This window comes from Lichenostomus cassidix, chromosome 7, assembly GCF_008360975.1.
Source record: "Lichenostomus cassidix isolate B80296 chromosome 7, HeHo_3.0, whole genome shotgun sequence".
NCBI classification, from domain to species: domain Eukaryota; kingdom Metazoa; phylum Chordata; class Aves; order Passeriformes; family Meliphagidae; genus Lichenostomus; species Lichenostomus cassidix.
Genome location: NC_139488.1, coordinates 11,561,709 through 11,586,905, shown reverse-complemented (window position 1 = coordinate 11,586,905; position 25,197 = coordinate 11,561,709). Strand labels below are relative to the sequence as shown.

The 25,197-nt window shown below is 38.3% G+C and overlaps 1 protein-coding gene across 2 annotated transcripts in view; it reads right to left on the bottom strand.

Moving 5' to 3' along the window:
- The window catches only part of BMPR2 (bone morphogenetic protein receptor type 2), a 107,350-nt gene that overhangs the window by 47,335 nt on the left and 34,818 nt on the right, over positions 1-25,197 (bottom strand). For both annotated transcript variants that reach the window (XM_085066186.1, XM_085066187.1), the window contains exons 2-3: positions 7,200-7,373; positions 5,736-5,915 (exon numbers count right to left, since the gene is read on the bottom strand). In XM_085066186.1, coding sequence (XP_084922312.1) covers positions 5,736-5,915; positions 7,200-7,373 — 354 coding nt within the window. The remainder of the gene's footprint in view (positions 1-5,735; positions 5,916-7,199; positions 7,374-25,197) is intronic.

The window sequence follows — 25,197 nt, the reverse complement described above, 5'->3', positions numbered from 1 at the left end:
AACAATCTTTAAGAGATTCTGCTTTTGATAGATTCAGTTTTAATGGGAAACTGAAGTTACTCAACAAGCATTACCAGTTTGCTTGGGAGACTTGTAAAACATTCCACTGATTCTACAGAAATTAAGGTGTTCACCTGAATTTCTAAATAACCTCCTATTGCAATTGCTTTAATACTGTGTTTCCTACTATAACTTGCACTTCTACTCTTTCTTCCCTATACTAATCGACAACACCATCACTTTTCCCTCAGTTGCAACAACACATGACACAGCCTTAATTAGCACATGTTTCCAAAATCTTATCACTAAGCATTTGTAGCAATGTGTACCCAGTGTCACAGCCCCCTCAGCAGTTAATTAATTTCCTGTAACCAAACAGCAAAAAAAACCCCCACTAAGCACTAAATTTCAGACAGAAAGGCAACCGAAGGCTCAGGAAAATACACAATTGTCAACCACTGGCTAAAAATCAAAATACTTCATAATTAATCCAGTATATAAAAGAATTATTTTGATAAGCCTTATTTTTCATTTTGCCCCTGTATTAGCTGCTCCACAGACAATCTCTTAAAACAGAGACACATACTAAGAAATCTCCAAGCACATTCACTTCTATCTCCTTCAGCAGTTCAGCAACTTCATTTTCTACAGCTCTCTAAAATAACTTCCTCAGAGGCACAGTATCATCCTCGTGCATGAAATGCTTAGCTGTCTCAAAGTTAACTTCTTTTTTGAGAGACATTAAGGCCCTTAACTACTGTCTTTATATTTCCTCCCCTGCCTTATAACACCATGAAGGTACATGAACGACATGGACTGCCTTGTCTCTTCACTGAAGGGAAGAGGTGCCTGACTGACTTCTCTATCATTTCAAGGGTACAAGGTTTAATCCTTATGTAGATCAGTCCCACCTTCATCTTCTAAAACCTAAGATCTGCCACCTTGCAAAAGTTTGTAATTTCCCCTTTACATCTAAATCACTTGAAAAAAAAAAATGCACATGAAGGAAAAAGCTTTTTTACAGAGTATTTTTTTTTAGATTAGACAGATCAGAAATTAAAGACCAGCTTAAACATCAGCTACAAACATAGCTGATCAGGTACTGCAACCCAGCTAAAGTAAATGCATTTCAATTATAAATTAATATCGGATGCTGCTCTCCGGAAAAAGTACTTCAAGACAACTGAGAGTGAGCAGGGTTACAACTTTCCAAAATTAGCCTGACATGATCTAATTCAGCTTCAGTGGGAGTTAGATTGGGCCACGTGCCCACAGCTATGTGAGTCAAACTGATGCCTCTCAAAAACAATAGTTAAATGAAAACTGTCTTATTACTACCATAACTAACCTGTCCCAGGCATGTACGTTAGTAATTACTTTTTTTTTAATGGTAGCTCTTGTCAAAGTTTCTCTACAATTCCATAAGCACTTCAAGACAGATTTTTACATACATATTTTATATGCATAGCAAGAAGGCTGGCAAAGAATGGCAAGGATGTGACACTGGAAAGATAAGCCTCTCTATCAGTGTTTCAGAGTAATGAATAACTTCCTTCACACAGAATAACTGTGTGAGGTGGTCTCTTTCTATCCACAACTCAATGCTCTTATTTAACAGAAGTTTCCTAAATCCTTTAAAAATTACAGCACCACTTGCTGTTATGAGATGCAAACCTGATATAATTTTCAACCCCATGTACCAGTAACTCTCAATGGTTGCTGCCAGGGATTTTTCTCCATATATCACACAAATACATTACCTGTCATACAAAAATATATTCTTAACACTCAGTTGCTGCTACATTAATTTATTTGCAGCACCAGGAAGCAGCCTTGAGGGAAAAAAAATAATTAAAAATTGCTTTTTCATCATGATGTTATTTCAACATGATTATTTCATTACAGCAATACATCTATGACCAACGAGGGAGATCATTTAAGTCTTTAGCTACTTAATTTCTATTTAACTGGCCATTATGAATGAGTGAGGAAGTAATGAATTTGTCTTCAAAACAGGCTCAGAATTTAGGAAGCATTTTGTAGTCGTAAGAGGCAGACACTTAGCAAGTCTCAAACTACTTATTTAACAAAGTCAACGAAGTAAACACATCTCAAAACACTGATCCAGGAAGCCATAGCTGGCCCTTCTCAGATAGGGTTAAGGGGTATATGAGTACACTGGCTGAAGTAAAGATGGAATTTTTTTGGGTCAATTCTTTGTCAAAATGTAAGATGGAAGAATAGTGAATCTATTTGTGAGTGATTTATCACAGAAGAGGAAAGTGTATCTTCCCCAAAAGTGCAAGCTTAAGATTGATGGTGAGTGGTTGTTTTTGAACTTCTACATTTGAGTAGCTCCAAACTCCGCAGGCAAATCTCGAGATCAGAAAAACACACCATTCCCCAACCACTACTTCTCCTGGCATCAGGAAACAGCTATCTTAATCTTTGCATTTTTAATACCTCCAGACTGTGGGTTCTAGACTATAACCCATCCTACAGCATTTGCAAAATTCTAGCTGGAGGGATTAACAACCAACAGCTACTCAAATCTGCCTGGATTATCTTTAAGATAGAAGAGACGAATATTATGACTACTCACATGTCTGATTGTTTTAAATTACCAGCTGCACATTAAGAAGCAGTAAGGATTAAATTTAAGGCTTCAAGAACCTGTTTGTCTTCAATCTTATTTTTCATTTTTATATAAGTTTCATTACAAGACAGGATGGATTACATATATTTATACTCTAATCAAATATGAATTAAAAAAAAAAGCTGTACTGTTCTACAAAGATACAGTTGTGCGATAAATGTTTTGACATCCTAAAAACAACACTGACATTATCTCAAGTATTACACTTAATTTTTCTAATTACTATATGTTATGACAATGATAATTTGATATATCTAACATGTATTAAGATCTTAACTTATTTTTCATCCTCTTGAATCATTTACAGTCTAGCTACATCTTTCAACACACCACTGTTAAGTGTCATAGAAAAATTGCAACCAAAAGATTGTATAAAGTAATTGTTTTATTCATCCATTATTTTTCTGGATGGACTTAGCTCAAGGGCCTAACAGTATTGTGCTGTTTCCATAGATCCTTGCAGATAGCTGCAAGAATACATCTTTAAAAGAAAAACTGCAATTTTCCTTTAAAATTAAGCTTTAAATTGATTAGGGTAATCAGCAAGGTCTTCAGGTTCCATTAGTTTTTAATCTATAGCTGAATTTTTACCTGCCATTCCAGGAATTTTTTATTCTGTATGATTTTACTAAAATGAGAAGAAAAACATTTACAAATACTTAGTTAACTCTTGGTTGAATTCATCAGGCTTCACATAATTGTACACCAACCACCTCTGCTTTGAAATTTTCAGCATCGTAAGTACAGTTCTAGGAGGCCACCTACCTTCCTTTGGGCCATTCAAGAACTATTATGAAAGATACACATAAAAAATAGTGCTCTTACAGTTCACAGGCTATAGTGGAAGGACCTTCTGCAGAAGATTTCCCATGTGACTGTGACCTGTTCAACTTAATCATCTAAAAGGTATGGTAGCACAGATTGCCACAGCCTGTGCAGCGAACCTTGCTAATGTCCTTACAGCATTCTGACAACTATAATAGAAAGGCTGGAAGAGTGCCCAAGAAAGGTACCTAGTAGCTAATACAAAACTTTCCAACAATTCTACAAAAGCTCAATTTTGCCAAAGCAAGAATTCTGTGCTTAATGTTGAGGTGCCAAAATATAATCTTAGATCACCCAAATGGGTTCTGGAAGGAGCTGAGAGACCACGAACAATCCACCACTTGGATTGGAGGTCAGTAACATTGCATGGGTCTGTGTGCTACAGTCTCCCTGCTTTTTCACCCTTCCAGCTTCCTCAAGTATCCTGTACCTCCACAGCGCTACCAGTGTGCTGGATATAAACAGCCAGGAGCAGTCCCATCTCTGTCGGATGCAGCAGTGGTAGAGCTTTACAAATAAAACACCAGAGTGGCAAATGAGGCCATCCTTGCTGCTGGAATAGCCCATCTCCATCTCTTAATGCAGTCAAAGCAGACAGACAACTGTGCAAAGCAACCTACTTTGCTTGTGCTTACGCCTAAAGCCAAATTTGCCTATTATGAAAATGGAAGGTGACACAATAACACAAAACAGCTGGAGTCAGTAGAAATGTACACTGCAGCACTCAATTACAGCTGGGTGAATTAAGGACTGTGTTACAGATTTACTTGCCCCGCCCCCTACCTTGCAAGTCAAGATAGATCTTTCAGCATTAAAAATTCCACTTAAAATTATTTTAAGATCTTATCACTCAAGAACTGGATTAATTCATCTTGTAATTTTAATCCTTGGAGAAGAATAAGCACATTATTTGTAGGAACCTGGTCTTCCTATTTTACAGGGACAGAGAGGGACAAGAAATTATCTCTACACCTGTTTTTCTCCTGTCTCATTTCCCTGTACAACACTCTAACTCCAGTCTCATTTGGGGAGCCCAATCTGATGACTCTTACCAAAGCCAAGAAGAGTCTGTTCTGCACTGCACAGTGCTCAGACACTGATTCCAAATGGTGAATATTTACTGGTTCTACAACCCAAAGGCACCATGTCTTACCTACTTTCTTTACCCATTCATATTGCAGGCACTTTCCAAGCCAAAGGCTGCTGGTTTTTAGCAAGCCAAGCCCTCATTTTGATCAAACTTCCTTACAAATATCAGACCTTACAGCCATTTTTGAAAGCACCAGCGATTAAAGTATCAGTATCTTTACATGGAAGTTAATTCAAATGCTATCATTCCTAAACACAAACTGGTTTTTTGCATTCTGCAGTTGTAAATGCTATCCAATCAGACATCTTCATTTCAAAAAATACTTGCCATTGATAAAGAACTCTTGACATACAGAACAGTTGTGCCTCCATTTACATACCTAACTTTATCCAACTTCCATTTCACAATTCTTATTTAGAAAAGGCTATCCAAATGTTTAAATTAGGCCACTAAGTCAGCTTTTTCACAGGTTCTTTGGGATCACAGCATAACAGTGTGCCTGCTAGTTATGATCTTGCTTCTGTCATAGCAGGTTGAGGGGTCTGAACCCTTGATTTGGATCTGTATGTTAGGGTGATTTTATAACAAATAACTTAACAGAAAATTACATTGCTCAAACTAGTATTCTTTGAACATTATGTCAAAGTTAACCCTTGCCAGCGATATGCAGAAGAAAGCAGTGAGATTTCAGAGTCTGTTGGAGAGAATCTCAGCAGTCTGATACAAGACCAGTTCTACCATGCAAAACCACCTGTGATTCATGACTGAACAGACAGGCCAAACTCTCCAAAGGTACCGTAGTGTTAATGAAACTACTGGTCTGTTTTCAACAGAAGTCATGAATCCTTTTGAATGCCTCCACAGGCTAATGAAGCTGGGCACCCAAATATCAAAACACACAAGATTAGAGACCATTTTGGAAAATATAATCTGCATTCAGCAGTTGCACATACAAACAATCCTCTAGAAAGCATTTAGCTCATTCTTTGAGGACCACTGTGGAATATGAGTGTGACAAACTTTATAAACTCTGTTCTCTTTGCCACCTTGCTGACATAAAAATAGAAAGGTCACAGGTTTCACATTAAACAGTACCATAAAGGAAAGATCTTTTCCTAAAATCTTTACAGCATAGAATGACTAAGACAGAAACATCTGACTTACTGTAAGGTGTTGTATCAGTAGGGTCAGGAGGTGGGAAGTTTTCTGTGAAGTTGACATTACACAAGTCTGTGCTACAGCAGCAGAAGCGGTATGTTCCATTCTGAATCAAGGATGGCGTGGTTGTAACTATACACTCTTCAAAGTGACACTCCTGTGGGTCTCCTATATGAGACCAGCAACCTGTAAAAAGAGGCAAATTACAGTGTTTTTTTCAAAGTAAGTGTAAAATTAGTTCTACTGACTGGATAAACACACCTATAGAAATCCAAACATTACCTAATTAAACATTACAGAGTGGGGTGGAGACAGTTGTCATAATTTGCTTGTCTGACTTTACTACCAACTTTTAAACCAAAACCTACAGAATTTCTTTCAGAACTCCCCACAGCCAAGGAGAAGAAAACAGAGATGAAGACCAACATCAGAGGTGACCAGCTGTCATCTTAATATGATAAAACCTGAATTATTGAGCCTTCTAAGTAGAATGATGCCATTCCCCATTTCCCTGATACCACAGACCGTATCAGCACCCTCTGGTCCACAGTCTAGATGAATTGTGACCAAGTCCCTTCCTTAGGCCACAAGACTGCATCTGTAGCTTGGTGCTTCTTGCATCATTTTCAAAATTCTGCCCTTCCTCATTGTCAACATCACTGGGCTTTTCTACAGAATCACAACTTATTTCCTGGTTAATATCAGGCCCTTTGTCCCTGCAGCAACCATTCCTTCCCAAGTATGGTCAACATCAGTTAAATGTCATTTATCCACAAATACCTGGAAGGGAAAGAGAGAACAGTGGGGCAGAGGTGAGCAGTCAGACTGCTCCCTTCAGCAGATTGCCGATCAAACATGAATCATGGACTACAACTGCACAGGCTGTTTGTAAATACCAGCTGCATTTTCATTCAGCCTTACACTACATTAACTTTCATCTAAGTAAAACAGAGCAGAGTTCCTGAGAATGGTAATCAAAACATGTCTCCAGCAACTCCAAGGCCCTTCACCCCTTACCTTCACTCTCCCCACAGAACAGCACTGAACTACAGTACTGACATGTGACAGTTGTGAACTATAGCTGTAATTTCCTATGTAAACAAGCATCCAATCCATATGAATATACACTTTTCACTTAGTAAGACACTTACTGTTAAATTTGTCATTACATCAATACATACACTGAAATTCAAGAAAGCCATTGTACTCTGGACATCCCAAGTAAAAAGAAATTTGAATGCTTTTTCTTTCAACTGTGCATTGATGTCTTTGGTCTCTTTAAGGAGTCATTCATTTCAAACAACCTTTCTGTTGACATTCAAAATTGCTAAATGAGAAGTTTAAAATTATGCATTTTGTACAATGTGTGAGAAGTATAGTTTTGCAGCTCATCTTTGCATCAGCTGGCTAGATCACAAAACAGTGAAATAAGTAGCAATACTACTTCACTTAAACTGAACTGTTACATACCTTGTTTTACAAGATGTATATCTCCTTCTCGTGTTTTTTCCCAAAGTCCATAGCAGGTACTACCTTTCATGCACAAAATTGTGCCATTTTCCTGGGAGATTCGACTCTCACTGATTCCATGGTCCTGCTGATATGGGTCTTTAAATGCACACAGCCGCTCCTCACTCTGTGTAGCTTTACACAAAGAAAGAAAAATAATTTTTGTCAGTGATTCTACGCATAAAATATTAACTTGAATAAAAGAACTATTAAGATCTTCTGAAACTATACATTCAAACTATCCTGAATTACAGATATATGTTCTTTAGACTGTATTCCCACAGTCAGAAATAAAAATGAGGTCTATCCTCAGGTTTCTTGCACACAGAGGGCAAAAAAAACCCAGCAGATGTCATAAGATGCATGTGCCAATGAAGTTCAAAGGCACAGAATAAAAATTTCATTGCATAGTCTGCCATCACCTGCATTGCTTGTCCTCTAGCCTAAGTTACATGACTGTTTGCTGTTTTGTCCAATGATCACATGCACTACTTAACCGTTTCCAGATCCTAAACCAAGATGATCTTTTGCAGACTGCAATCCAAAACAGTGCCTACCAAATTCAGAGGGCTTTTTTCCACTCTCCGCTATTGACCTATCTCTTTTTTCTCCATGTTAGTCAGCCTTACACTGACACTTACTGCTTTTTGCTCAGCAGCCGAGCAGTTTGGGCTCTTTCACACAGCTTCACTAGCAACCAACCACAACAACACTAACAACAGAATAAAGCCAATACAACTGACTGGCAGTTCTGGGAAACACTGCCTGTAAGCAGGAGCAATGCAGCACGTAAAGTCTCCCCGTGAAACATCCAGCAGGAACATCATAAATGTACAAAAAGAGCTCAGAACCAAATACTCCTTACCACCTGAAAAAATTGTGGGTTTTTTTTCCTTAAGACAAAGCCAAAGCCACCCACAAAAAGTATACTGATTTTCACACAATTATTTAATCAACAAACTCCAAAAATGTAGCACTTTAACTTAAATGTTTTAACTGCCTCTGTCATCTTTTCGCTAGGAAGAGTAAAAACATTCAATCAATAAATTCTTCTGAAAGGCATCAAGTTCAAGATAAATAAATCCTACATTTGTAGTGACTATATTTAGAATATTTTCACTCTCCTGTTACTGATTTTACAAAATGCATGGAAAGCTAGATGTGTAACTACAAGGCACTTAAATATTATTCAGAATACAGCTCAGCAAACATCCAATCACAGTAAGAATTTGTACTACATATTTCAAGAACTAGACTTCATCCAGTTCTTTAACTCCCATCAAAGCTTTGGCAGCAAAAAGATGCAAGATGAAGTAGATTGGTCTTTTGGGAAAAGCATATTTTGAACTTAAAATAAAATTATAGCATATGTAACTGTAAATTATTAAAGGTACTGTAAAAAAAACTGTCTCCTCACAGATGGTTTATTTATTTGATCATTCTTCAGCACTGGCCCCAAAGAAGCCATGTTTTAGCAAGGCAGACTTACTGCAAAAACACTGCCTCACTGTGTCACTGGCGCGGGTGAATCGGTAATAAAAAGAAAAACCAAGAGACTTGGATACATGTGTCTCACTTTTAAGGCTGTTACTACTCATTAAGGAGTCAAAATTTGTCATTCTTTTATGCCGAGACAACCATAAATCGCTGCAGTCTTCAGGCCAGCATTCTGTCAGCGTTTCCCAGTTTATTCTGTGGCGGCAGTAACTGAAATAGCACAACTTCGCTGATTTTTCTACTGGTCTGGTAGGGCGGGTGTGATCAGTTGAGCTGTGTGTCAGCTTAGTGGGGGTAAAGCTCTCAGCTGAAGAGACAGGAACTTCTTAAGCCAGTGTAATTCAATCACAGCTCCATGCACTCCCAGCCCATGCTGCTCACCCACCTCTCCAGCCTCTGGTCAGGGCACTATTAACACTTTGCACCTGGAGCCACACTTCTGCAGTGATAAATGCATTGATGATGAAGCAGGAACTTCCTCAATATTCACAAAGTCAGTTGCCTAAACTTCATATCCAATTTTTTAAAAAATCTCTGTGAGCAGATTTAGTCAAGTAACTGAGTGCAAAAAGGTCACACATTAACAGCCAGCATATGCTGCCTCCAGCAGAACTTGCCAGTTGCACTCTGTAGTTTTATTCTCAGAACAGCTGAGTATGCCAGGCGTGAAGCATCTGTCCTGCATTCTCTGCTCCATGACATGGGACTGGCTAAGAAACAACATATAAAAGGACAGGACCCCACTGCCATAAGGGAACTGGATCTGACCAACTTTCTGAAAATTCAAAGAAATAAAAACTATAACAGAATTACAATTTTCAAGACAGAATGGGATGGAAGTATATAGCCTTGTGAAATAGGACACATCTGCTCCAAGGGACAGTACAAAGGTTTTAAAACCTGTTGCATACGATAGCTGAGTGGGGCTAAGGCCATCCAAGATCTGGGTGTTTACAAAATGCTCAAATTGCTGCAAGATAAGCCCTTTCATAACTTGCTTTTATTGTGAAAAATAAATTTAAAAGAACAGAATTTAAGAAACAGCTACTCAAATCTGGTTTCCTTATTAAAAAAAAAAAAAAAGTAATTCCAGGGAAGTCCACTTTAATAATACCTTAATATGTTTAAAAAAACCAAAGAATCTTTTAACCTATGAACTAATGGAAGAAGGAAAAAAAGACCAAAACAAACCAAAACTTTTCGGGTTTGCCTCAGACTCAGAAAAAAAATTACATGTATCATGTCTGTGCTCCAGAGTCTGCTTTAATTGCTTACTTTTCAGGTCTCAATCTTTCTATAAAACTCTTTTATACTCTATTAAAAATAAAAGTTTTTAACTGTCATGCTAGATGCTGTCCAACCATACACGTACTACAGAAAATAAAAGTAACTACCAAAGGCTTTTCTGATTTAAAAAGACTGTTTTGTCCTGTAAGTATATCCCCCCCTGCAGAGGGAAGGATGGGGCAAGCATGAGAAAATACAACACGCAGAGCAAGCAACCTGAGTGTCTATCTTTATCAGTTCTCTTGCAAAGTAATAAAAATACAAGTTAACTTGACACAATTTAATGTCAGATGATCTCAGTGGGAAACTTTTCCAACAAAAAATAAAGGTTACTCATCCAACAACTAGAGTTTTCATGCTGATCACTGCACATTCCTGCTTCGATTATAACTTGGAGAAGCACAGCCCCTGGGGGAGCAGTACCCACTGCAATACTCTGCTGACCCCTGCCCCTTCCCTGATGGCATGGAACATCTGGAGAACAGGGGACATGGAACAAAAGCCACTTTATTTCTCTCTGTGGCCTCTGTATGTTCATTGTTGAAGCTGTAATGCCGAAGAAAATTGGGTAGGGCAGTCAGATGTACAGAAAGCATCTTGAAGAAAAACAGAATAGATGAGCTGCTTCAGTTACTATGTATGACTTGGGTACATTCCTGCTCCGGGATTTCCTTCTTCCAGGCAGTGGAAACTAGTCAGGTTTAAAAACTTAATACTGGAATACTTCTAGGTCAGGTCTTGAAAGCAGCTTCTAGCCTAGGTGAGTATGCTGTATGCCTTAAACCTTGCCCAAAAGAAGTACTACAAAGTATTAGTACAAAAACCACACAAAAGTGCTAGAGTGCCTCTTGAAAAGTTGATCTGTTTCAACAGAAATCTTACTCTTCAAGGTAAAATACCATTGCTCATTTGGATTTACACATGTTCCACATGGATGACTTTTTTTGCCAGTTTTCAGTCCTCATGGGAGCCAACAGGTATGCAGGGTGCACTCAGAGCTGAAATTCCATCTTCCTGTCCCTTGGGAGCTGTGCACCTGCAATAGCTGAGGGCAGCCGCTAACACTCTCTGTAGCAGCTTCGCTGGAAACAATTCCAAAGCTGCTTCATGCTTGGAGATACTAAAAAACCATCTGGATATAGTCCCAGGCAGCTGGGTCTAGGTGACCCTGCCTGAGCAAGCAGTTGGACAAGATGACCTTCAGAGGTCCCTCTCAAGCTCAACCATTCTGCAATTCTTACATGTCTCCAAGCACTCAATGTGCAGCAACCAGACAGAAAAACTGTTCCTCAGCTGAGCTACTTGGTCTGTTTTGGCTCTGAGGCAGGCGAGATGGTAGGGTAAGACTAGAACTACTGGATTCTCTTGTTTGTCTTCAGTTCAAACAGATCCAAACCCAAGGAAATACCTTAACGTTAAGATCTTCATTAAACAACAAGAGCAATTAAATAACTTATCCTGTGAAGACTGAGGCTCCTGAACTGCTCTATTCGATACATCTGGTTCATTTGCTACCTGCTAGAAACATGAAGGGCAAAGTCCCTGCAGACAAGTGTGCTCACCAGGTATTATGAAGCCATCAGCAGTTCACTGTCCTGTGCTTCTTTCCTTACAGATTTCACAGACCCAAGATGCACCAGCAGTGTAACTTCAAATCAGCAAAATGCAGAAGCCATTTACAGATCAAGCTATGCAGGGTATCTGCCCAGACATGAAATGTCCCAGCATACAAACACAACCAAGACCAAGCACCAAAGTGGCAACATAGGTTTCACAGGACATCTGCGGCATGGCTGAAGTCATCCTACAAAATCCTGAATTTATCTTTATAAGGCAAATTTTATAATAAACTCTGCTTGTTCATCACATAGAACTCATTATACATTTAGATCTTTTCTAATCAACCCTTTAATGAAAGATCATAAGAGATTTTGAAACAAAAAAAAGGCAACTGAATGCCTAAGTGTCATACCCCATCGAAAAATTTGCAACTGCAGACAACTGTAGAAGGAACAGATAGGCTGACACTGAAGAGCACAAAAAGCAAAACTTAATAAATTATGAAGGATTTATAATGAAATGTCAATTTTTCATTCCTCTTGTGTACCAGACTATGTCAAAATAATTCCACAGAAATAATAAAATGAACTCAAGTGTCTGTTCTCTCATCCTGCAGAGATTTCCAACAAAGACAAGAGGGGAAGGCACCATTGCCAGAAGTTCTACCAAGGGAAAAACCAGCAAGAGCATGGCAAGCTCTTCAATTCCCTATCATAAACCAGAAAAACATCCAAAAGCCAAAACGAGTTCTCTTGCTCTCCAGCCTGTTTTACACCTCTGTTTATACAAAAAGACACTTTTATATCCAGTTTCAGAAATGAACAGGAGTGGCATTAGAATTGAATATGAGTGCTCCAAGCAGTCATCTAGGAAACCATAAATGTTCTCAGCTTTCCTGCTTGGCTGCCTTTACCAGTGAGTCTGATCACCATATGCACTTGTAACAGACTTTACTTAAATCAGATTATGAAAACCTATTGTCATATTTCAAGAGGAGAATGGGTAAACAGACTAAATTAAATTACTTTCCTGAAATCACAAAGGAACTGGGAATAGTCCATGGTTTCCCAAGGTCATCCTGTGGCTCATGCTTACTACTTGTCACAGTGCTCTGGGGGGCATGAAGTTCATCCCCGTAACACTATGCAGCCTCAAGAAAGAGGACCACGGCTTCAGGATGTTCCTTTTGGCATATGGCTCAGGTTTTTATGTGATTTATCATCTTAGAAGTAATCAGTTCTATCGTCAACAAAATAAATCTCAATGTTATCACAGAAAAAAATGCTACATAGATGTATTTTCACCCTGTAATCATGCTGCTATTTCCAGCTGCTCAGAAACAGAGAACTGATTCACACTGATAAGTGAATTCTGTCTGTTCACTACAAAAACATCCTGAGATACTATTTGAATATTTGCCTTTTTCCCCCACTAAAGACATTTCTGAACAGTAAAGATCAAAATATATTTACAAGTGCATCTACTTTGTCAGAAATGTTGTGTGCAACTAATTCATCAGTACTAGGATGAGTTTCAACAAGTGTGTCGCTATTGTTTTTAATATAGCAATTCTTTCACTATCACTGTGTGTTCTAGGAAAACAACTACTGAAAACAATGAAAAAGAAATACCAAAAGTTACAGGAATCCAAGTGCAAATCCTTAGAACGTGAGTCATGTTTTCACTAATAGCATCGGAAGTCAGTTCCATTAGTACTTCACTGAATGACACTTCCTGACCTTCATCTACTCAATGCAGTACATAGAATTCACATCAAGTGCAAAGCAAAGGGGAAAGGAAAAAAAAGACTCGACTGTCACGCAAATGCTAATCCATGGTCTAATGGCTGGGATTAAAAATAAATACATACATAAAACGTTTGCCACTTTATGATTAATGCCAGGCAAAACGTTTTGTGACTCAACAGTCACAAATACAAGAATCTGAGATAGCAGTCTGAAGACAAACCTGCATATAATCTACAAGAACAGACCTGCTGGCATCACAGATCACACACAGGGGTACCATGTAGGTAATTACACCAACTGCCTTCAAGTCCATATAGGTGAAGACTTGGGAAAAAAAGGCAAAAAAAGAGAACAGTTTCCACACATTAGTCTGTAATGGAATTTCTTTAAATACAGGCCACCATACATTCAACTGGGAATCTCAGTAGGCTGCAACAGATTTGTTTTCAAAGACTGATGTTTTTTCTGCAACTTGTCCTTTCAATTACTGAGATTTTCATCAGAACAGCCACAGACACAAAACCTGTTTTATTCTGGCCCTGTCAGCTTTCTGTGGAGTTCTTTTATTTACACAATATGGGGAAACACCATTGCCCTTGAGGCAGGGTTATGAGATAGCATGTGTCTTCATAATGCAAACTATTATAAGGAAGGTGCACATCAGGAGGCTCCTCTGAGTGTATCTTTCCAAATACTGATAGCTGAATTCTGCTGTGATGTATAGAGAAACAGAATCTTGAAATCATCGCTTACCAAAAACTCTAATGCTGCTTTTTTTATAACTTTCTCCTCAGAGTTTTCAACTACAAATATTTCTAAATGTGTGTCCACTTATATTAAAATGTATTATAAGCAGATGTCTTTTGAAGGAAGTCATGCTTCTCCAGACAGACCATCATTAATACCAACTTGGAGTGCAAGGAAAAAAGCTAAACTGCTGGTAATGTTCTATGTATTTACACTTCCAATATTCTGCTTTGTAGCATGTTTGACCAACTGCACAGCAGGGATCTGCACTGACTGGACAGAAAAACAAATAAATTGTCTGCCTAAGGATTAGGCATGAGGGCATGAAGGTCTAAACCAACCCAAAATGGCCTGGAGACTTTCTGAGCAAGAGGTCAGGAGCAGCACAGTGCAACACAAAGCCAGGGAATGTTTGGTCAGGCAGGCTGCACAGCCTATTGCTTTACAGCAAACTTCCATGTCAGAAGTCCTCCAGATGGGCTTCAAAATGCAACCGCTGGACTAATATTTTAAAGATATGAAGATTAAATAATGGAAATTTGCACAAGAGAATACAGCAGAACTTCTACGAGGGAGACAGGAAAGAAAAATGCTTCAGAAATTTACATCTGTGGTAAATTTACATGTTTTCCTTCCCTCCCAAGAAAAAGAGGGAAAATAAAAACCATCACAATCATTAACTATTTTACAAGACATAATATGTACCTCAAGATATACTGTAAAATATATTTTGACAATAAACCCCTTACAGTGTTAAAATCTGGAATAATCTGTTCACAGTACTCCATGTCCTCAGCCTTCATTGATGAAAATTATTTTGGTTTTGTCTGCTTTTGCTGACTAACATCACAGTTTCAAATGCTGGCAATTATACAGAGCCAGGCTTTGATTGAGAACTAATGCCAAAACTAAAATGAATGCTAGTACTGATACCCAGTTTGAAGTGATCAACTGCACATGCAGATGACAAAATAACTTATGTTCCTTACAAGGTCCTTTGCTCTCAAAACAGCATTAGACTAGAAAATTCAAGTGTCTTTTTTCTGTACACGATATACATAGTCTTTCCCTTCTCCTCAATCTAGCCTTCAAGCAAGCAAGTAAATCTGAAATCTGGTTTTTTTCCTTGCTCACTGTCTAACAGTGTTGTGGGCTGATCAAGGCTAGCAGCACTGATGGAGACAACAGCCTTTTCCTGTCGAGTTTTCTTCAACAGTACTTGAGTATCTTGGTGTTTCAGCCTCATTCTGAAGAACCAGTGTTCTGGTAGCATTAAATCAGTGCAACAGAGCCAGATCATGTGGCAGCTGTATAGAGTTATGTTGTGCACAAGGTTCATGCTTTGCTTCCCACTCAGGCACTGCTGTCTCAGGGCACTTTGGTACATAGTCCATGGCCTCCTCTGGGTCCCCACCTGGGACCAGCAGACCCTCCTGGCACAGCCTCACTGGCACCTGGCTACCAACACATGCCCCCCCCCGCAGCTTTACATTAGTATTATATACCTCTGCCCAGATGCATCCACCATAGCAGGAATTTCATCAACTGGAATTCATGTAAATGGAGAGGTATGGAGAGGCCAAAAAATAAATTGTCAACTCAAATTCTGTACTGAAGGCCTTGTTCTCCTTTTACCGAAATTTACTCTCAAAGGAAATGTTACCTTAGAAGAACCCAGCTTAAGCAAGAGGAGCGATGCAGCAAAGAACCAGGATGGCAGAGATTTATTGCTAGCAGCTGACAAATTATGTAGTTCCCAAATGCTGCCAGATTTTATGAAAAAATACCTGAGCTTACTGCCAATAAACTGTGTCACTGCCTTATTTTTACAACTTTCTAAATGTGTCTGAGGACCACCAGACCACCTTGTTATGCAAACCTCCCCCAAACCAGACACTACCACAGATGCAAAATTTTATCCACGTAGTTAGTAAGAGCACAAGGCTTGGTGGCAAGAAAGCAAGAAACATCCGTGTTTAGGGTCAAAATTCAAGAATGTCAAGTGAATTTGAACAGTTAATACTGCTTTATATCAAGAGACTGAGGCATTTTTCAGCTGATATGGGAAGGAACAGATTTGAGCTGAATGTGTAATGAGGATATACCTCATTGACTCAGCCAGGGTCAGAGAAGGACAAACTGCAGAATTAAACCCAAGTGGCCTGAAGTCTCAACTACAGCCACAAACAGTTGACCTCTAACTACCTTTACTTGGTGGCCACTAATCAGAACTTCCCCCAACTTACAAGATCTCCTCAGCAATGTATACAACTAAACAAGAAAAAGAACCTACCTCTCACAGTGATTCAGCATTTTCCTTAATATTGTTTTATAGCTGTGTTCAGCTGGTACACAGTTAGGACATTTGTTTTTATTTTATAAGTCTGTCTAGTTCAGCAGGTTTCTTCCTTCCATCTTTTCTCCCCTCTGCTAAATTCCCATTGATTTTTAACATGACATAATTAAAACAAAAGGCACATAAAAAAAGACAGTGGGAAAAGGTTATCAATCTGACCAATATGAAATTCCTAAATATATCACCTGCTAGCTGTGGAAAAAATCCTCTGGTACATTAAAAAAACCTGTTAACAGTATCTTAGTTCAGTGATTACACAGGACTGATGACATTTTATCGCACAATTTAGCGCTTAAGAAGCAGTTAAAGGTTTCATAGCAAGAGACTGAGGCAGGTTTCTTGGTGTTGTAAAAATAGTAAAATGTCATGGCATTTCAGCATGCACTTCGTTAAGCTTTAAAATACTATTTTGTCACCAGACTTCAACTTAGAGCCATTTTCAAAAACTTTTCATATCGTAACAAAATCCAGTCAGTGTGGTCTATGTGGAGACACAAGGGTCCAAGCACATTCAAAAAGTCTTCTGAAAAAGCTTTTAAGCTCAAATACTCGAAAGTAGAAGCAAATTAGCATAAAACATGATTAAACCATTAAATACTATAAAAGTGTCAATTCACAGAATATGTTTAACACTCACTTAAGGGAGAATCCAATCTAAACACACTGGCGGAGGACAAAGCAAAAAAAAAAATTGCCCTCAACTCCAAATGCTTATCTTATTTAAAATAATCTTAGAACTTCCATGAAATTAATGAAGTCAAAGAAGATGATTTTCTGTGCGAATTCACATGGCAAAAAACATTCCTATGGGAAGTCAAATCACATTTATTGGTTTGCACTGCCTTCTTGTCTCAAGATGCAATGATTACTTATGTTACTCCAGGAGCAAACAGGAATTACAGGCTTTACACATAGTTGAATCAGCTCAGAGAGAATCCACTCACAGACTCACAATGTAGAACAAAAGAAAAATTTTCAACAAAAAGCATTTTGCAAGCCAGCTTTAAAGTACACCTTCCACTTCATTTAAGATTAGTCCAACTCATACTAAAGGTTATTTAAGCCCAGATCTCTGGAAAAGCACAGGGAAAGAAGTTGCTGGCCTTCGCTGGCTTGATAGGATTTTGGACATCCAGCTTCTTGAGGTCTCCTGGAAAAATCCTAGTCTACATTTAATCTGAAAGCATGACTAAATTACAGGATTTAAACAAGTCTAGCATTTTTCCAATTATTTTTAATATATTTTTCACTTCCTAAATGACTATGTCTCCATTCAAAGAAAAAAAAAAGTAAGTTCGTGTTGCTGTTTAGCAATTATGTCAGAATAGAAATCACCACAGCCTTAGTCACACATAATCTTTTCCAGTGGCCAGTTTCTATTCATGGAACTGAAAAAGCCTGAATTCTTTATCTTTGCCCTAGACTGGAGTTCAGGGATTTTTTTTCTGGGTATGAGCGTCTGGCTTTTGTTTATCTGGGCTGTCAAAGTAAAGTATCTGCAAGGAATAACACAGGAAACTCTGCAGTAAAAGCAACAGTAAAGCAAACTAATGATGTGGTATTTATGCCCCAAACTCAGATGTAACAGACTTCCCACAGCAAAATCGCTTATTTCAGAGTCTCCTTTACATTCCCTCGAAAAAACATTTGCTACTTGGTAATCCCCTAACACGTCATGTACTCACGTTTCTACCTAGCAGGGATGCCATTTCTACTGCAGATATTACTGAAGCACTTTCGGGAGAACTTTTCAGTAGCTTAAATCTGGAGAAATATAGTACCCATACAGCCTGTCTCTTACAGCATATTACAAAAATTCTTCCTATAAACATCTTTTAGAGAACTTACACTACTGGCAATATCCTGAAACATTTGAAAACTGGCAAACATTCTTCAACGTGAAGCTACAAGGAAATTAAGCTCCTTAATAATCATATTTTGCCCTCAGACAGAAGCATAATCTATTTGGCTTTGAAATCTTAAACCCTGAAGAAAACAACAAGAACAGCAAAAGGCAGAAATTAGCTTCTACCCTGACATGCTTTATGAGGGTATGGAGCCTCTCACCTTCTCAGAATTCCTCACTGAACATATGTTTAAGTTCAAAAACATCTCAAGTCTTTATCTTCAAGGCATTTATTAGTATGCCACGGAATACCCCACAAACCATTGTTATCTTGAGTCAAGAGCATGGTCAACATGACAGCTCTCCAGGCACCTTAACGCAGCCAGCGCAAGGTAAAAGCCAACTCATGCTGGGGACAGACCATTATCAAGGACCAGTAAGAGACTGGGAGCTGCTACAGGAACTTGGGACCTACTTCAAACATTCGTACTCTGTATTCCTTAACTGAGAGCAGATATGGAAAGAATTGTCAGCTAAAGGTATTTATGGTGTTTGTTGAACTCAGCAAAACCAGAAAATAGTGACTTTTGCTTCTGTTAGACTTCAAGGTTATCAGCCCATTGAATAGAGGTCTCTGTTCATACATTTCTTGATGTTACAGTGCTTAAATTGCTAGAAATCTATGGGCACAACACTGAACTATTCAAAATCAACTCATACATTTTCTTTATGCATTTATTCTTTTCCATTTAAATCTTTGTTGTACCAAAACCAACTTCACTGGCTAAGAAGATGATACAAGAAAACTTTTGCAGACTTTGTATTGCCAGGAAAAAAAAAAAATCAGTGTCTAGTCAAGACGAGCTCTTCATTAACTTCTGATTTCTAAACTTACACAGCTAAAAAGGGCGTGGTTGGCACATGCAGACAAGGCCAAGTTACTGAACACACTTTTGTTTCAAGTACTGGTTTCACATACTGAAGTACAGTATGTCACACCAAGGAAACAAACTTCTGGGGACAAGGAAACAAAAAGAAGTATTTTAAACAGAAGAAGATTGTTTTTTATTATCTTTGTTGATGCTAATGACAGGAAACATGGAAAAGGGCACTCCCAAAATAGGCACTCAAGGAAAAGACTGTAATCAACTTGCTTAACATTTTGCATTGCACACCTGAGGACGATGGCTAGAGTTACACTCATAAACCATCTGAACTCCTCACCCTATCTTTGTACCTCAGGTAGCACAGGTTAAAACACCTCACAAGACACAGCAGTAGTGTGTGACAGCAGTAGTGACAGAAAATGTCAGATTCTTCAGGTCACAAGGCAGCACAACCCACCAACCAGCTGCTGCAGAGGTGAGCACAGAGCCAGACTGTGCGGGGGCTTCCCACACACACTGCAGCTCTCCACCACAGACACAGAAAAAATAGCATTTCAGTCCGGGAGAGTCTGCATTGTTTCTGATTCCTGTCCCTACTTAAAGGGCAGGAAATAAGCACATACAGCATCTTGGCATTTGGGACGAGTGAGAAAGGAACAATGCCAATCTCATTATGACAACCAAAAAAACCACAGTGGCATAGAGGCTTTACAATGGCAGAATTTACAAGTTAAGAGGGGTTTCTTCTATGTTTTCACTTTTTTGGAAAGACTTTAGTCTTTCAACACCACAAAGTGTTATATACATTAATACAAGGACATCAAACAAATATCACTTAGTTGATTTGGTGTCTTTTGAAACAAAACTATGATCAAAGACTTTGTTAGCCACTACTGAGAATGTTTTCACTTATGACTGGGGACAGAGTTGAGTGGTGAACATGGTTGTGCTGGGTTAATCGTTAGACTTGTTAATCTTAGAGGTCTTTTCCAACGGTAACAATCCTATGATTCTATGAAATGGTAATTTTTTTCTCTTTCATTTGAACTAGAAGCATTAGAAAGCAATATAACGTGTAGCAAATATTTAAATAGGAGCTTTAAATACGTTCAGATCAGGCTTATTAACTCATGTACTTACTTCCTAGCAAACTGGCTCTAATTTATGAAAATTAAAGTGCAACATTGAAAAACACTCACCTTTGCACATGCATTATTTCGGCTATGTTTCTTTTTAAAAAATAAATGGTTGTACAAAATACTGCATATTTTAAGTAATCCACATGTACTTACAAAGTAGGTTTTCTATTCTTTTTAACAGATTTGTATGAAGGAAAACTTACTTGCAATCTCTCTGTAAATAAGAGATCCTGATCTGAGCCTGAATTACTTGACAGGGCGATAAGCCAGATAAGGACAATTTCTGGTGATTAAAATACAAATCATTCCAGTGTTAAATGCATTTAAGTTCAATGTTTTGCTAAGCAGTTGTAGAAAAGACAGGTCGTTTTTTTTTCCCCCTTTAAACATAGCTATCAGAAAAGGGAAAAACCCAGAAAATACACAACTCATAACCTGAATATGTGTTTTAGAGTCTTAAGGCAAGATATAATTTATTCTACAATATTCACTAAACACATTTACAGGATCAGACAGGTTTTCAGAATCTCTGAGACAAACTAATACTGCAATCAAAGGATTAGCAAACCAGCTGCCTATGTGCCATTACAGCTGATTATCATAGACTGTAGACAGCTAGCTTACTTGGAAAGTGCTTTCAAGAATACTCCATTGTTGCCAGAGAGAAGGGTATAGCAGGGTAATGTGATAATAACTCATTTTACTTATTATACATAAAAAGGGAACTTATGTAATATGAATTGCATGGAGTTTTAGAAAACCTTGTTATAAACTACATTTACAGTAAAACCTGACAAAATTAAGAAAAGACTTACTAAACACTGCCATTCAGATCTAATGATGCTGTGCAGTGAAGGTTTGACTTTTCAATCTTCTCTCCCAGCCTTACTAAAAACTAAACCAATGTCAAAGTTCATCTTATCATGAGACCTTATTACCTTACATATGCTTGAATAAAATCATGGAAGGAGAAAAAAACTGAACAATTTGGAAGTCAGAAAATCTTCAAAATCTTCAAAATCTTTTCAGGTATCTTTCCAGTTCATCACAAGTAGAAAAAAATTGTGAAATAGAAACTTCCAATAGCCCTCAATAAAAAAAAACTGTCCTTGTTATTAAATAGTCCTCTAATAGTTTGTTATGTCCAAATACTTTTCCCTCCCTAAGGCTATGAGAAAGAATTATTGTTCTTACTGGAGACTGAGCTACTACCAAACAGGAAAGCAGCAGAACTCAGCATATTTAAAAAGATACTGATGTGTTTATAGCATTGCCTACAAAACAAAAACAGAGAAGTGTCTTCCATTTTCTAATACCTTGGCATCATATTCTTCACTCCAACTTAACACAACTATAAAATTCAAAATTTATTTACTAGGAAGAAAATTCAGATGTGGACAGAAATTATAGTAGTTTATCTGGTAAAACCACTCCTTTCAGATTACACTGATGCAAACACAAAACTAGTAACCAACTGACTTAATCCCTCACATAGTTAGTAAAAGAAATAATGTTAGCAGAGGAGAGTTGTATCTATCAGAAGTATGGACATGGTGTTCTTTCTGCTGCATATGGTTTACTTTGACTAACACTGGCTTTAGTCTGTGTAATTTGAAATTATATATTAAATTCTGAGATTCCTGTACAGGGAGAAAAACAGGATCATCTTAATCACAGTATCTAGCTATTGATATGGCTTTTGCATCTCAGAAGAGGAAGCCAAAGTCAGAATTTCACAGCCAGTCAAGAGAGGACAGACTGCCTAGGGGGAACTACAGAAGCATAAATATGCACCAGTTATTCAAAGCACAGCTTTCCAGAAAGCTTTTAGATTAAATAGATTATTCCTTCCTACTTGCTTCTTCTCTAGTTTGTCTTTCCTCCCTCACCTTCTGGAGATTTAAAGGTCTTTGAACATCCTGTGTCGGAGATGAAACAACAGCCATTCACAGTTTTTAAATGCTCTGTCTGAACGAGGCAGAGTAGTTAAAGAAAAGCAGCTTACCATAATTTTATCCTCAGCTTCTTTGTTTACAACATGGTTACTCTCCAAATCTTACTTGCTGTCTCTATCCCATAATACTGAAAGGTAAACCTCTCAGGTTTGCAAGCTTTTTTCACTCTTACATAAAATCTCTTGAAATCCACCTCCCTATCCATTCATCCAACTAAAGATGTCTAAGAAGGTCTAAACACAACTTCATCCACGCTGCCTTTGTCTTCTTTATTTTTAAAAGCTGTATTTTAAATTACACCTTGGTTTTTTCTAAATCACAGTTGCATGTCATTGAGGACAATGAGGATGAGAAAAGAGGAAATACTTTGATTGATGTGGGGGTTTCATGTTACCCAGTCACTGTATTATTCAGGGACCAGAAAAGCTAACAGAAATTAAAGTGCAGAAGATCCCAACAACAGAATCAGTTGGATCTCACAGAGGAAATACAAAAGGAGCTCATGCTCAGCTTCATTAATCCTTTCCCCCTGGCCCCCTGCCGCTAATTAGTATGTGGTAAGTGCTCTCTGAGAACACTGGACCATAAGGACGTATGACACAGGTATCAATGCTAAATTGAAAGTAAAATAATGAAAATGTTGGCAGATAAATAAGTCTCTTCTATGTGAAGAGAAGAACACAAAACACAAAACACAAAAACAAAAATCCGGGCCAAGTTACCTTTGCAGAGTAATAGCAAAAGAAAATTTAAAAAGTCCAACAAAAGAAATGTGCAACTGTTACCATCTGACATTAAACAAGTGACGACCAGTTACACAGAAAAAGGAGCATTCCATGGATCAAAAAAGAGGAGTTTAATTCAGTCACATCTGAGCTTTCTCTACCTAATAAGCAGAAACACATCATTCCCTTCAGCTGAAGCTCTCTTGGTTGAATACAAAGCCAAACGAGGAAGCAATGGACAAAAGTAACTAAAGTTCTAAACAAAAATAATTGTATTTTTCTCTATGCAAAAATCAAGTTTCAGGGTATTTCCAGCATTACAGAAAAATGTTAATAGGACACGACAATTCTCAAGCTTTGCACAAGATACTAACTTGTAACTGAAAACAGACAAGTACAATGAAATTCAGCAATCTCTGAACACACTGAGTAGCTTACTTATAAAATACTATCTTTATAATAGTAGCACTTGGACTTTAAGAGCTACTGAAACAATGAGTGCAGAATCTGTCCCACGACATTTAAAGTTCCAGGTAGTTTTACACCACTGCAGAGGTCATTATTATGTACCCTTCCACCTCCCTATTGCACCCCTCAAGCAGTAAGGTTCTCCCTTGCTATTCCTCCCCTTGATGCTTAACCACATTGTACTTCCACCTTACCTTTCAAAGTCCCACTACATTCAGTCCCCCACTGCTCTTTCATCAATCTAGTTATCATTTCTTTGCCTGCTCCTCCCCTGATGTATTTGATAGCAGATGCCAGTTTCTCTCTTAAGCATTACTACACCTTTTCTAGGTCACTCTATACATACAGCACTGTTCCTGTGAGCAGCCGCCAAGTCACAGTCACTCTCACCTAATTTTATCCAAGCTTGTGCAGAAATCAATTTCTACTACAATGTAAGTCCACAATGAAATTAGTTCCTCTTTTTTAAACCATTAAAAAAGTACCAGCAAAACCCCCACACTAACAGATGCATTAAGTTGACACAATATATGGCTCCATTTTGACTGTCTTTGGCATCCTTCAGCCTGTGACCTGGCCTCCACACTTTGGTATTTTTTGCCGAGTCATTTCACTGTGTCGTTATTCTGATTATTAATAAACTGAGGCAGGATCCAACTCATGCTTTCATCCAAGTAAACATCAAAACCAATAAAATAAGAAAGATGAACTTCATCCTGCTTACTCTAATGTCAAAATGCTTACCAAAGTCCCTATTCAGAAGCAACTTGTTCTCTCATTTTATGGGATAACACATATAACTCCAGAATCTGAGGGATAGAGTTATAAGGTGAGATAAGGTGAGAATATTCTAGAGACCTCTGTGGGCTCCAGTGAAGTGACTGGCACAAGCACTCACAGTGGAAGATTCTCTTGGTGACCCCAGGTGAGTCTGGCAGCCAAACCCACAAACTGGAGCAGGAGCTCACACTGATATGCATTCACCAGTGGATGGGCACAGGGCTGCAGTAAGAATGACAGCAGGGGAGATTTCTCCCACGAGGTTTGTTTCTACCCACACAAAAATCAGTCCCTTTCTTAACCCTGTGTCTGCTCTATAACTTAGAGATACCAGATGCTAAAACAGCAGAAGTTCTTTTTTTCAGACTCTGTCCTCCTCTCCTGCCCATCATAAAATACTGCTCACTTGCTATTTCCAATCAAATTTGACAGAAAAGTGAAGACCTCGTGGATACTCATTTCTCCAGGGTTCAATGAAAGCATGCTGGATAGAGGCAAGTGGCACCAGAACCACTCCAATGGAAAGAAAAGTTGCTTATTAGGCACAAGAGATTTGACAGCTGAATGAAGATTACTTAGAAGTGCCTCCTACTTAATCCTAGCACAGCAGCTCACAGAGGACTTCTGGCAAATACAGTGCCCCCAATTTGGCCAGAACTTCCCCAATCATCAGAACTAATCCACATTTCTCACTTCCATAACATTTTAGCATACACATGTAACCATTTACACTTTACTTAAATTGTACTGAAGTTGTTAAGTTCCAGTCAAGTGACAAATGGCAGCATTAGAGGCAAACACAGTGTCAGGGCAGAGGCTGAGAAACACTGCAGAGGTCTCTGTGCTCCTTCTCAGCAGAGAAATGGCTTCCTAACCAAGACCAGTTGAAATGGAGCAGGAGAGGAAATGGAAGTAGAGCCACATGCCGTGTCTTGCCGTGTGTTAATCTAAGCTCAGCCATACG